The 14,248-nt window shown below is 29.5% G+C and overlaps 1 protein-coding gene across 2 annotated transcripts in view; it reads left to right on the top strand.

Moving 5' to 3' along the window:
• Positions 1-14,048, top strand: part of LOC118182598 (cyclic GMP-AMP synthase-like receptor) — an 80,575-nt gene extending 66,527 nt beyond the window's left edge. For both annotated transcript variants that reach the window (XM_085811636.1, XM_085811635.1), the window contains one exon: positions 10,785-14,048. In XM_085811636.1, the coding sequence (XP_085667762.1) occupies positions 10,785-10,988 (204 nt within the window). In that variant the 3' untranslated portion in view covers positions 10,989-14,048. The remainder of the gene's footprint in view (positions 1-10,784) is intronic.
• The last annotated feature ends 200 nt before the right edge of the window (positions 14,049-14,248 follow it).

Genomic DNA, 14,248 nt, shown 5'->3' with positions numbered 1-14,248 from the left:
TCTGGTAAGATTAGTTTAAGTCTGGCATTAGTTTAAATCTAGCGTTCCATCAGCGTTTGACATCAGTTTAAATCTGGCAGAAATTATAAAATTAAAAATATGAAACAGTAATTTATGAAATAAAGAACAATTATGATCTAAAGGGTATCAAAATTTACAAAAAAAAAAAAAAAAAAAAAAAAAAAAAAGAGCTTAATATTTATTTGTTTACTTTATTAAACATTTCTTTCAATGTAAGTTGTCTAAGTTGCTTCGTTTTATGTAATACTTATACTTCGTTTTATAATACTTTCTCTTTAATTATGTAAAGAGACATAATTTCTTGTTCAGTTACAAAGTTCCGCTGTTCAAGTGCTATAATTGCTGTGTCGAGAATACCGACTAATTTGTCAATCGAAATTTTTTCATTTTCAATAACCTCTGTGTCCCTTTCTTCAGTATCAGAAGCAAATTATAATGACGAGGAACTTGATTTAAATCATATCAAAGACAGAGTACATCGAGATGAAATACTACATTTAGTAAGGAATTATAAGCCAAATAAAATAAAAACATCTGCCCTGAAGATAAGGATAGTGCTGACAGATCAACTTCCAATTCATTGCGCGCCGCGGCACATAATATTTCTTTTAAAAATATTTTATTATTTATATATCATACAATGTATTATATTTCTTTTAAAACTATTTTATAATTTGTGTACTGTACTTTACTTACTTACTATTTCAGTTATTTTTTAATTTGTTTTTTTCATTTGCATGTAATATTAGGTATTCAAGTATTACCTAGCATTAAATGAATAACTAATTATCCTAGCATTAAATAAAAGTGAGTAATAAATATGTGAGTGATATCATTCTTACTTTTTGTCATAGATTTATCAATCTCGACAAAAGAAATTAGCTCAAAATCAAGCTTGTATATCATGCTTAATGCCATCTTTAGATTAATCTCATCCTCAACTAATTGCTTTTCATTGAATATGCCTTTTGTACTATTTATGCCTGAAATATTGCTTTCCCAGACTATGCCATGCCGTGACAGACTGACTTAGTTTTTTAAGTTGCTTAATTTTAGATTTCTTGCTATGCTTTAAGAAGACTGCTCTTCACTAGATTTTGCCTCTTTTATTGCTGAATTATTGCCTTTTGCTAAGATTAATCGCCATGCTTATCCTTGCCATGTTTATCAAGAATATTGCTCAACAGTAGATTATGCCTTGTATCTCGCTACAATATTGCTTCACTGGACTTTATGCTTAATTGCCAAAGGTAATTGTATGCTTATATTTTCTAATAATCACCCACAAGTGTTGATGCTATGGGGCATCATCTCTTTTATAATACCACTATTGGCCATCAGCTTCAGTTTAATCTACTAGTAAAGACTCTTAGGATTCGATGCTAGAAACAATTGAAGTTCACAAGTTTTAAGCGAGAGTCAGTAAAATTGATGTTACAGAACTGCGCATTTGCTTCCAAGATTTTTAATTTCACAAACATGAGATGAATTGTTTAGTCTTAGCTTAAAAATAGCAGAACGAAGCGTCACCCTTTTACAGAGGTTATGAACAATATGGAACGAAGTGTATTAGTAGATGCAACTTACTACATAAACTTTAGTATATATGCATATATATACACACATGTAATCATCTTTCTTCTCTCATCAGGCGATAGAATCCCAGGATAAACACCGTATATCGCAGTTCTCTCTCTCTCTCTCTCTATATATATAGTATGCACAATCATTTTTCTTCCCTAAATGAAAATTATGCAATTATTCAACTCTCTCAGTATTAACTTTTGAAGTTTTATCATAATGGCCATAGTTAGTAGGTAAAAATGAGTATGCCCAATTCCGAAATTTTAATAGAGTCGCTTATTTTTATCTTAAGAATGGTAAATAACTGCCGGTTGACGATGACAATGATTTTTAAACATCTCTTTTCAGTCACCATAACCTTGAAAGTTCTGTTTATTATTTTTTAATAGCAAAATAAAATAGAGATGCTAATCTAACACTAAACTGCCAATATTTCCTTTCAAAGCTTAATTCAAGATTAATAGTGAATTTTACTTCAGTATTCAGGTATGGGACATTTTCGAGCAATGCATTTATAAAGGTTTAGCCTAAAAAAGCAATTTTCATTGGAAGAGACTGGTTCTATATTAAAACAGTCACTCTATTTCTGATAGGCTCAGTAGCGTCTGAGCGATAAAATTGCAGAGCACTGGTAGTTCGGTCCGAATTTCAAATATGTAAACCAAACCTACTTCTGTTGGGTGGCCGCAAACCAAAAACGAGAAGGAGAAAAAAAAAATAAAATTAATGAAAAATGAAATGAAAATTTATACATTTTTAACAGATATTGAGAAAAATTATATTTTACAAGAAAAACATTAATATAATATATTATATTGAAAATTACACATCACGACTTTCAAAACATAGTACATAATATTATCTATTTACATGACTGATCTAGTTAAATCTAGCATCGATAGATGGCGCCACATTGCGGTGACTTTTCATGATCTGATGCTTTGCTCCGCCCTACTTGATTTGTGGCCACCTCCTTCTGCAGCTTCAGTTATGAATAAAACAAAACCTTAAAGAATATTTTACTTCTAAATTAAACATTATGCACTAGTTTAGGGCTATAAACATTAACCTAAGTATTTTAACCCCTTCGCGCCGACTGTCACGTCTACGTGCCAGCAACGAACACACTCACCTCCCAGCTGACCCGCAGGCGTGCCAGAGCATTTTCCCGTTCACTACCGACTATCACGTATTTGTGCCAGTGTCCTAGAACGTTTGAAAAACTATAATTTCTGCCACAGGATGGCACTGTATGTCCATATGGTTTCAGATACATGTACATTAGACCTTCTACTCGAAATGAGAGAAGCATGACTCACATACACGTGTTTTTGATTATATAAACAAACGGGGAAATAAATGTTTCCGAATGGCGTGATTTATGACGTCTCTTTAAATCGCACTTTATTCGCATGTGGTAGTTGTTTACTGAAAGTAGAAAAGTCTTATTTGTGCTAAAGTGTTGGGTATTTCGGTTTGCAGTTCAGTTTTTAGAAAATAATTAGATCTTGTTAGACGTGAATTCTTTCTGTTTTTACCGTTGCAATGTCGAAGCGTCGAAAATGTTTAACAGAACATGAAATAGCAGAAATGATGCAAAATATTTCAGATATTGATTCTGAAATTCTGATATTCTGATATTGATTCTGAAAGATTAACTGAAAGACATTTTCCAAAACTTTGTTCAGAAGAGACTGATAAGAAAATGAGACGACAATGCTTCGTTTGTTCATATTCCCGGAAAAATCCTCCAAAATGCCAAATAAGTTATTACGAGTGCAAGGAATGTAACGTAGGACTGTGTGTAGATCCCTGTTTTCAAATTTTTCATACGAAAAGATAATTTTAAGTAATATATTTAGTTTTCAGATGTATAATGTTAAAAGTTATAAAATTTTGAGTTAATGAAAATAAAATGTGTAAAATATGCATTTAAACAAGAAATAAGGTAATTAAACTGTATAGTATAAAAATATCAATAAAACATAAGCTGTTTAAATACTCTATAGAGCATTATTATACAATGCGTTGATACTTCGGAAATTTCATGGAGTTAGGCTTAGTAGCAAAAAAGCCCCCGGCCCTGGACAGACGCTCGCGTAAGACACTGCCGGCCTCCGCGATAAGCGCGCATTAAGCAAGAGGCGTGATCAATAAAATGTTACAGAATTTTTATCTCAAGGATGGTAGCATGAAGTGCAAATTATGGTGGTCACAAATAATTTATGCCTTTGCTGGTCTTAAAAATTAACTTTTTAAAATTGTTTTTAATAACAAAATAAAATATATTTGCTGAACTGACCCTCACCGCCATATGTTTCTGTAAAAAAGTATAATTCAAGAATAACAATAATTTTTATTGCATTATTTAGATTTTTCATGACAGGGAAAGGAAATTTCATTAGTGGGAGGAACCAAATGATTTTTTAAGGGAAGGAATGTAACATGATGTGATGAGCAAAATAGTAATGAAACGTAAAGATATCAGAAATTTGATTTGGAAGTATTTGGAAGAGCGAGATTGGAAAATTAATATCATTAAGTAAACAAGAAAAATAATGAATGATGTGAAAGTTGATTAAATAAAGAAGCTTTACGGATAATTTTTGAAGATCCCATATTAAAATGTAATTAAGTGACCGCCATACTTAGCTAAAAAAATTCTTTTTCCTTTCGAAATTTGATTCATATTCCCTGACGAGAAATTTCAGCATTTTTTTTTTTTTTTTTTTTTCCAATTTGGCCAATATACACCAAACAGCAAGATACATATCAAACAATGCTAAATTAGCACAATAATTAAAAGCACATATGAGATTTTTCAAGTATCGAAAACTGAATTTTACTGATAAGTGAAAAAAATAACTTAAATATTGAACTTATTGAGAAGTCGAGAAATTTTATAATTGATAGTGAATTTAAATAATCATTGGTTACACGTCAGCTGAACATCACTGTCGGCTTAATGTCCCATTGACTAAATGTCTTGACAGTTAACTGTACCGTAGCTGAATGTTCCGACAGCAAATTCTGTGTGTCGGCTAAATGTCCTGTATGCTAACTGTTTGTGTTGGCTAAATGTCCTGTCGGCTAACTGTCCATGTCGGCTAAATGTCCTGTCGGCTAACTGTCCATGTCGGCTAAATGTCCATGTTGGCTAACTGTCCTGTTGGCTAAGTGTCCATGTTGGCTAAATGTCCTGTCGGGAAAATGTCCTTGTCGGCTAAATGTCTTGTCGGCTAACAGTCCATGTCAGCTAAATGACCTGTAAGCTAAGTGTCCTTGTAGGCTAAGTGTCCTATTGGTTAAGTGCCCCATCAGCTAAACGGATCCATAACATTTTCTGTCTGAAAAAAAATTGTGAAGGGGAAAAAAAGCTCTTTATTTAAAAATACAGTTATTTTACTGTATAGAGATGTAATTGTGTTATTTGCTTTATATCCAAAATAATTTCTGCAAAGTTTTCTAAGGTTTTAAGGTGAAATAAAGAGTTGTGGGAAAATACAATCAGCATTACTTCTTAACTCTTAAGTCTGTCTACACAACGAAACAAAGCTGCTCAGCGACACAATAAATACATATCACCTGATATTATTCCTTGTACAGAGAGAAATTTTGTATCTTAAGTTGGTCTGAGCTGCTAAGCTAAAGAGAGCAATCAAAGCAGATGACTTATTGTATCCAGTATATCTCTAATGATGTCACAACATTTTTAATGCTTGAGCAATTAGATCAAAATTTTTCAGGGCCTAATTTTTGTATATAGCTGTAATAATAATAATAATAATAATAAACAGAAAACGCAATAACAGACAGAAAGTAACAGTTAAAAAAGCCAATATATATATATTATTCATTTACATAAAAGAAGAGAGTAAATCGATTACTTCATATGTAGCATAAAATGTAACATACATTATTGAAAACTAGATTTATCATAAAGCATCATTTTCAGTACATGAAGGGAGAAAACAAATTTTATCACTGTGTAAATAACTTAAAAATATAAATTATATTTTTATAATAATAAAATAACATAAAATTATTATATGTTACATGTAAAATCACAGCATATATTTTACAAATAATTCAGCACACAAATAATTCATATTTCCTAAGCGGGATTACTTTAAATATAAAAGGAAAATTAATGATTCGGAAGTTTAGAGCTGCTTGATATTTTAAGATAGATTTTAAAATGTAAAATTTTTGTTCCCCCCCCCAAAAAAATTGAAATTTTTCTGATTAAACAACACATAAGCAATTCAAATTTTCTTAACATGAATGCTTTTAAAATAAAAGGAAAAATAATGATTCATTTGTCAGAAAATGAAGCAAAACTACTAAAGGAGATAGTTAATTTTTCTGTTCATTATACTGAATTCTTAATTTTGTTGCTAATGTGTTCACTTTGCTTACCTGATGCTGCATATTTATGGACAGCATTTTTGGCATCTTGTTATATTAAAGCACAGCCATCCATGGGAATAGAAGTTTTTTGTTCCCCCAAAACTGTTCTAAAATATTATCAAACAAAGTAATTCCCACACCTTCATCATTTTAGATGGATGATCTCTGTCAACTGAACCATTGTACTAAATAAGTCAGAAATAAATGACTACACATTTCTAATAAAATAGTACTATTATTGTATATTATCAATGGAAATGGTAAATGGTGTATTAAGCTTGAATTTTTAGCCTAAAGGAGCCGTAACTCAGAAGGTCTATTCATTTTGTTTTGTCATTTTGTGTTGATTCACTATATATGTCAGTTCACTTTTCAAATTGTTGCCACCAAATATTAGAGCCCTGTATTATATTTAAAGAAATTATATAATGAAAAATCTGCATAAATGAGGTATGTTTCTCGAACTGTGATAAAACAATGATACCTATGGCCATAAAATTTTGAATAACATAATCTTTCACCGAATATGGGCATCTGGTAGCCCTAATTTGTAATTTGTTTTATTATCGATGTCATATTTTGTAAAGCTTTAACGAATGTTTTATTACAAACTCAAGAATTTCAAAGCGAGCAATGGCAATGTTGTACAGAAAAAAACATTTTTATCTCCAGCTTGTGAGACTATGTATCTGAAATTCTAAAGATGTGCTCATTTTAAAATTATTTTGCAATATTGCTTTTGAACTGAATTTTACGGTTTAAGTGTGAAGAACATGATATTTAATAAAAAAAGGTAACACACATAATGTAAAAAAGAAAAAAACACCCCTTTGGACGTAATTTAAAATCTGAAACCTTTCAAATTTTTCCCCTTTCTTTTTTGTTTATTTATTTTTTAATTTCAAAGGAGAATTGTGTGTCTAAAATGGCAGTGAACATGTACATGTAGTTTGGGAGATTGCTTACCAGAATGACCCCAAAGCTCTGAAACTAGCTAAATATAATCTTAATATAGTAGCAGCAGCATTGATAATGTTTGTAAAAGCATTAAAAACCTATGGTGAAGAAGCAATAAAGTGATTGCTATTGTTGCATTTTTGATCTTCAGCTCAAAAAATTAACTTTCCAGGGCACTGTCACTTCCTGTACCCAAGATACTGTTGTTAAATGATATGACTAAATGTGTTACCGTACTTCTTGTTCATTCTGCATTTTCCCTCTAGTTATCAAAGATTCCCTCTAGTTATTTCAGCCATCCATTTTGCACAATACTTTTGAATTTCATTTATGAAAGCTTATCAAATGGTTCTAAGACTTCATGAATCAAGCCGTGAACCATTTGTCTTTTTTTGGAAAATTCCCTTTATTTTAATGATTTTATGTTATCAATGGGTTATGTATTAATAGATTAGTTGTATGTGCAAATACTTGAATGTTAACAGGCCAAAATAGACTAATAATTTTCACCTGCTGTATATATACATGCTTTTAAAAAGTATTTAAGGGATTATTTTACATTGTACAAAATGTAAGAGGGTTTTCCAGTTAAATCAGATTGGAAAGTACTGATCTGATATATTCATGTTTTTATTTCACTGTTTCTATTATTTATAATCAGGTTCATGCAGCAAAAAATCTAGGAAATGTGGCCCAAAGTTGTAGACAGCAAGTACGTTGAGTTTTCCCTTGATTATCTATTGATTGCAAGTTTGTTTGTTTTATTAATTGCAGATAGTCATGACTGTAAGAAAATGTAGAGCAATTAGACAGTTTGGAGAATGGGGTGTGAGAAACAATATTAAATGAATGAAATTTTCTTTCCTTTTTCAGTATAGTTGTGTCCCATAACAATGAATTCATGGCATTTTTATAGTGCGTTTAATCCTTGGGACAAAATGTGTTCCTGATGCTCTAAAAGCAGTCATCATCAGTAGTTTTCATAACACCATCATCAGATAAAACATGCAATTTGAAGATCTTCTGTCAAGGTGTTTTTAGGGGGGGAGGGGGAAGGCCGCGCAAAGCAAATATGGAATGTGATTTGGAAGTCTGTGGCAAGTTACTACTAGCCATTGTCTTAGTGGTGTAGTCTTTTGATTTATATTTAATCCTTTGGACAAAGCTTCTTTCTCATGCTTTCAGTCAAGAGTTTTATAACTTAATTAGCAACAAAAAGCACATATTATGAAGGTCTCACATCAATTTTTTAAACAAATAGAAGTTACTTGAAGCAAATATGGAGTATAAGGTTATACTTGGGATTCTGCAGCAAGTTACTAGCAGCCGTTGCTTTAGCAATGAAGACTTTTGATTAAGCTTTTAACCTTGTAGCCGTTGAAGCAGTTTTACAGCAACATTTTATTTACAACAAATTACATGTCTAAAATTTATCTGTTGTGCACAGATAAATTTTAGACATGTAATTTGTTCTAAATAATATAGTGTCAAAAGTCTGCAGATGGCCAAAAGGTTCCTGAAACAACTAAAGCAGTAAATTCTATTCACGGATGAGCTTTAGATTTGGTGCATTAGTTGAAGAAAGAGAAAATAGGAATGGAGAAGTTGAATAATATAATGAGATGGGGTAATTATATTGAGAGCTACATAAAAACAGATTTTTGATAATAAATGAAATCAAAATTTTCATGATAAAATAAATAAAACAATCTACATAATATGTAATGGTACATGGATCACAGATCTAGCATTTCTTGTTACAATCTAGCTTTTCTTGTTTATTATTCTCAGTAAAGAGCTGTGAGGAAAGAATACACTTATCATTTGACGTGTATGTGTTTTTAAACTCAAATTACTTGAAACAGGGCTTGAATCAAAATATATTCCTACATTTTAAATCTTACCCTATTATTTTCAAATTAAAAATATGCAAGAAAAATAGTATTATTGTGATAAGAATATGGAAAAAAAAAAGATGTATTGACTTCAATGATTTGTAATTCAGTTTTACATTATTTGCATTACTATTAATATTGCCGTTTTAATATTACTATTGATGCTGAAACGAACGGGAAAAATAGTATTTTTATGATAAAAATATGTATTAATTTCAATGATTTGTAATTCAGTTTTGCATTGTTTACATTCCTATTAATATTACCGTTTTATTATTAATATTCATGCTGAAATGAATGGGAGTAATGCAGCAGAAAATGCAAATGGAACAAATTAGCTTACAAGTATAATGCAAATCTTATTCAAAGATTTGAAGATTTAGATTCGATTAACTTTTATTCATACTTGGCAAAAGATAAATGCCCTGAGTTACAGATTTTTGAAATAAGAATAATCACTTTGTGTGGCAATATATTTATTTGTATGTGAAAAGTGTTCTTCGCAGCTAAAAATAAAAAAGAAAGAACTCAATTTGATCGAATAATCATCCAGGATCTAGTTTCTAATAATTTTTCTCAAAGGGCTACAAATTGCATCAAAATTGAAATGCCATCAAGGTGTTGTAAGAAATAAAGAATATGTAACTAACAAATATATAAATTTTTCTCCGCATATGTCAAAGGAATTTAATAAATAAAAGAAAGAAGGTTGTTATTATTTATTCTCATGTTTTGTAACATTAGGAAAGTTTTCATTTTTAGTTTAAGTGAGTTGCTTAATGCGACATTTTAGAATTATTTTAAATAAATGTCAGACATTTAGCTGTGAATACATTTGTGAAAGATTTCTTGCAGATACCAAAATTTAGATTTCGTATGGAAAATATAAATTTAAAATCTTTCCTCTTGCATTTTTATTATTATTGTTTAATATGTTTTGATAAATATCTGTAAGAGCTTAGGTGCGTAAAAAAATTAGGAAAAAAATTTTAACAAAAGAAGGAATCTCATAAATTTAGGTAGGAAAAAATGGAAAGATTGTTAGCTTGAGAAATAAAAAGTAAGTGTAGGAGAAAACATTGTAGAAAATCTCGTGCAGTTGAATATTATTGAAATAAATTATTTTCAGTTAAACCCTGTTTGAGGCATATTAAAAATTTTAATATATTATTTTCAAACATATGAACTTTCACAAAGTACCCCCAGACTTACTTAACATCAGGTTATGAAGGAAAAATACCATACATTGGGTGTATATATGACAAATTATGTTCTCACACACATATATATATATATATATATATATATATATATATATATATTCAATCTCATTTTATTTATTAGCCCAGAAAAGCTATTAGTCTAAACTCAACATTTTTCATCGGTTCACTATAAATGGTGTATCACTTTCTAAATTCTAGCCACCAAATGTTAGCAGCCCGTATTATATTTAAAGAAATTAAATAATGAAGAATCTTACATGATTGTACTTGAATGGTATGTATATTTCTTGCTTTGTGAAAAAGCAACGGTACCTATAGCCATCAAATTTTAAATAATGTAATCCTTCACCCAAACATAGGCACCTGGAAGCCTGAATTTTGAATTTGTTTTATTATCTATTTCATATTTTGTAAAACTTGAATGAATTTTTGATTAACAGACTCAACAGTTTCAAAGCAAGCCATGGCAACACTATATTGGGGAGGGGGGGGAATTATCTTATCTTCAGCACACGAGACTGTCTGTCGGAAATTCTAAACACACAAAACGTTAAGAAAATGCCCCGTAAATAAATAAATATATTTATTTAGGGGCATAATATAAAATCTGAAAGCTTTCAGATTTTTTTATCTGTGCTTTCAATGGTGTAATTTTATTATTAGTGATTCTAAAAGTTTCTTTTTTTTATTACAGGCTCTTAAAAAACTACAGTCATATGTGTTAAACAAGCGTCTTCCATACTTTTTCAGTTCAAAAAACAATCTGCTGTGCAAGATTAGTGAAGAACAGTCACAAAATATTCATGGAAAACTTACCAGGATTGTCAGATCTATTGAGAAAGATCCTTGGTCACTGTGGGCTATATTTAATGTTATGCCTACATTTAATAAGCCTTAAAAATAAGGGAAAACAGATATTTTAAAATTATAAATGTGCATTGATCCCCTAGCTTTATAATTATGTTACTTAATTTAGGAAATGAAGTGAATGATAATTTAATCGCATGATTTTTACTTCAGATGTATGTATCATTTGCTCTTTAATAATGCTTTTGGTGTTGGTTGATGTCCTGTGTTGCACTTCAAGTTCTTTTGTATTGCTGAAATGGTAAACAAATTTTGTTATCAATTTTTTTACATATGAAAAGTATTGTATGGTAACATTGAGCTGTTTAAGCATGTAATATTTATACTTTTTTGTGTTTAACAGTATTTTAATATACTATTATATGTGATATTTTTCCTTTTCTTTCATGTACACATCATGGGGATAGGATTTTCTCTTCCATTCGTTAAAAATGCTTTATACTATAAAATGTGCTAATAAAATATTTTAAGAAAGACAATAAAGCTTAAACTGTGCAAAAAAATTTATTTGGAACGGTTTAAATTGTGTTACTCCCCTTGAAAATAAGACTCTATAAGAAGCATGGAGAACTAAGTGTCAAGTGATGCAAAATTGCCTGTTAAAAATGAGCAAAAGTTGCTCTATACATTTAGCAACTTTAAAAGAATAAGAGATGGTGTACTCAAACTAATTTGAATGTCAAAGTTGTAAGAAACAAAAAGAGTTCTTCATAACTGATTTTATGATTCACTCAATGCTGAAAATATGGTTAGCTGCCATTTGCTTTACATGACACGCCAAGACAGATTAAAGAAAAGAATATTATATAGCTTATATTGACTGAAGTAATTTTATTATAGTATTTTGCCACTTTCCATCACTACTAATTATTTTTTCTTATACACCAGACGTATGCGATGGGTTAGTCAGAGTACCACAGGTTGAAAATCGCTGCTTTAGATCGGTGCAGGAAGTCATGGAGAAAGTGAATGTTCTCTTTTATGTGTTAAGAAATTACCTTGTTTGCAAATCAAGTATCAGTTATAAATGCCATGCTAGACTAGACATTTTCTAAAAAATAAATTAATAAGTATTTTTATAGAATGCCAGACATTGTCTAAAAAAAGTACTATTTTTATAGAAAGGAAGGGAAAAAGTGACCATTATTAAATTTAAATTTGAGTTACATAAAAAATTGCTGTTGTTTTCTGATATCCCCCCCCCCATAAAGCGTCACCATCGAGATAGATAAGGCCTGCGCTCTGAAACGAAACTGGCTTGTGACGTCACGGTTAAGGAACCCTCAGCAAACTTTTTGTTGGCTTTTATAAGTTGTAATTTTTTATTCATTATGTTTTAAGAATTGAATTTATGTTTACTTTTGACATCTGAAGCATCATCCCTTGTAATAATTACTAACACTAGTAATATAAAAATTGTCAGCAAAATTTATGATTATTTATTTTAATTGGAAACTAATTTTATATGAAATAAATGTCCTAAGGGTTTAAAAGCATAACACTTATTTCATTACATAATATGTAGAATATCAAATGCAGAGTAAATTTGATTCTTGACAGAGTACTGTGTTCTTAAATTTAAATATCAATGTTTTTTGCAAATTATAAAATATCATTTTATCATGATGAAACTTAAATGCACATGTTTAGCTAATATAGCTTCTGTTCACTTTTATGTATGTTATTATCATGCAATCAGTTTGTTTAAAATTTGTTATGCAATATAAATCTTTCTGAGAATGATAGAAAAGTTTCTAAAGTAATGTATGTAAGATTCATATTAAGGTAATTAAATTGCGAAACTGCAAAATGAAATTTTAAAAATGTACAGTTATTGAAGAAGCAGTAGTAAAAAAAATATTTTCAGAACAGAGGTAATGCTTATAGTTAAATAGGTATGATGTAAATATTTGCAAGAAATTTCAGTTTCTAAAAGTTTTTTAAGTATTTCGTATATTTTTAAAATATTTTCAAAAAAATTGTGTATAACTGTATTTAAAAAACTTTTTTCCTGTCTTATTTGGAATTTTAATATTGATAGTCTTCAGAGCTATGTAATAAACATTATCTCAATTTAACTACAGATTCTTGTCGAAAAATTATGTAGCATTAAGAGGAAAACATTAACTGTAATACAGATTAACATACAATATGTAAGTAAGAAATAATTTTAAGACTAGACTATTTAGTAATTTATTACATTCAGAAAAATTTTATGACTGATATAAGGCATTTAAATGTTAGTCTAAATATTAAGTAGTCTCTTGCATTCATTTGATGTTTTATAATCCTGCTACATTAATATGATAGATGTAAAAAATATGCAATAATTATAGAATGAGAGATAACAAGTGTTCCCACTGGCAAACATTTTGTTAAATTAGTGGGTGAAACAAAAAAAATTGATGCGGTGATGAGAATCAACGAGAAACACAAAGGCAGTGCAGAAAAATCAAAGTAAAAATTTTAGCTACTTGAATTTTAAAACCAATTTTTCTTCAAAGAAATGATTTGCTTTTAAAAGCACCACACCATTCTCAAATAATTTTGTTTTGAAAATAAATACTAACAAAAGAAAATAAAAATATTTCATATTCGTATAAGCTTTGTAAAACATTATATTGCCGCTTGTAATTTTGTTTTAGACTGATTTTATAGTATGAGATACCAATTTCATAGAATAGGTTTAGAAAAACGGGTGTTTAGCAAGAAAGCTAAACTGCGCGAAGACCGGTCCCCTAGCAGTGACGTAGTAACTCAGCGCGCAGGCCTTATCTATCTCGATGGTGACGCATAAAGGCAGTATTTTTTTTCTCTTCAGGTCTTTATGTACTATCAAACTGTCTTTCTGTTACAGTATTTTTAATTTTTTTTTATTTGTTTTAGTATGACTGGTAAATGTTAAAATAAGTGTATAAATAGTATAAATTAAAAAAAATTTAGTAATCAATTTTGTATTTCTTTATGATATTTTCTGGTGAAGATGCATGAAAGCTTTTGTATTACATACTGTATATTGCTTTTAAAAAGAAGATTTTGTACAACTGTGATTTTTTTTTCCCTTTGATCAAATAAATCAAATAATTATATATATTGCTATTATTGTTTCAATATTAAGTTGAATGTATATTACTTGCTGTACAACAAGTACCAATTTTAAATACTGTGAAACTGTATCACAACTTATTACTCTCTTAGTGGTTAAATTGACACATGCTTTCACAATATTTAAAACTTATACTTAAAGTATGTAATTCTAATCTAACTTAAAGTATGTAATTCTAATCTATT

This window comes from Stegodyphus dumicola, chromosome 2 (assembly GCF_044657685.1).
Source record: "Stegodyphus dumicola isolate Sdum_Otavi_A_Nest chromosome 2, ASM4465768v1".
Taxonomy (NCBI): Eukaryota; Metazoa; Arthropoda; class Arachnida; order Araneae; family Eresidae; genus Stegodyphus; species Stegodyphus dumicola.
This window is presented reverse-complemented; position numbering and strand designations above follow the sequence as displayed.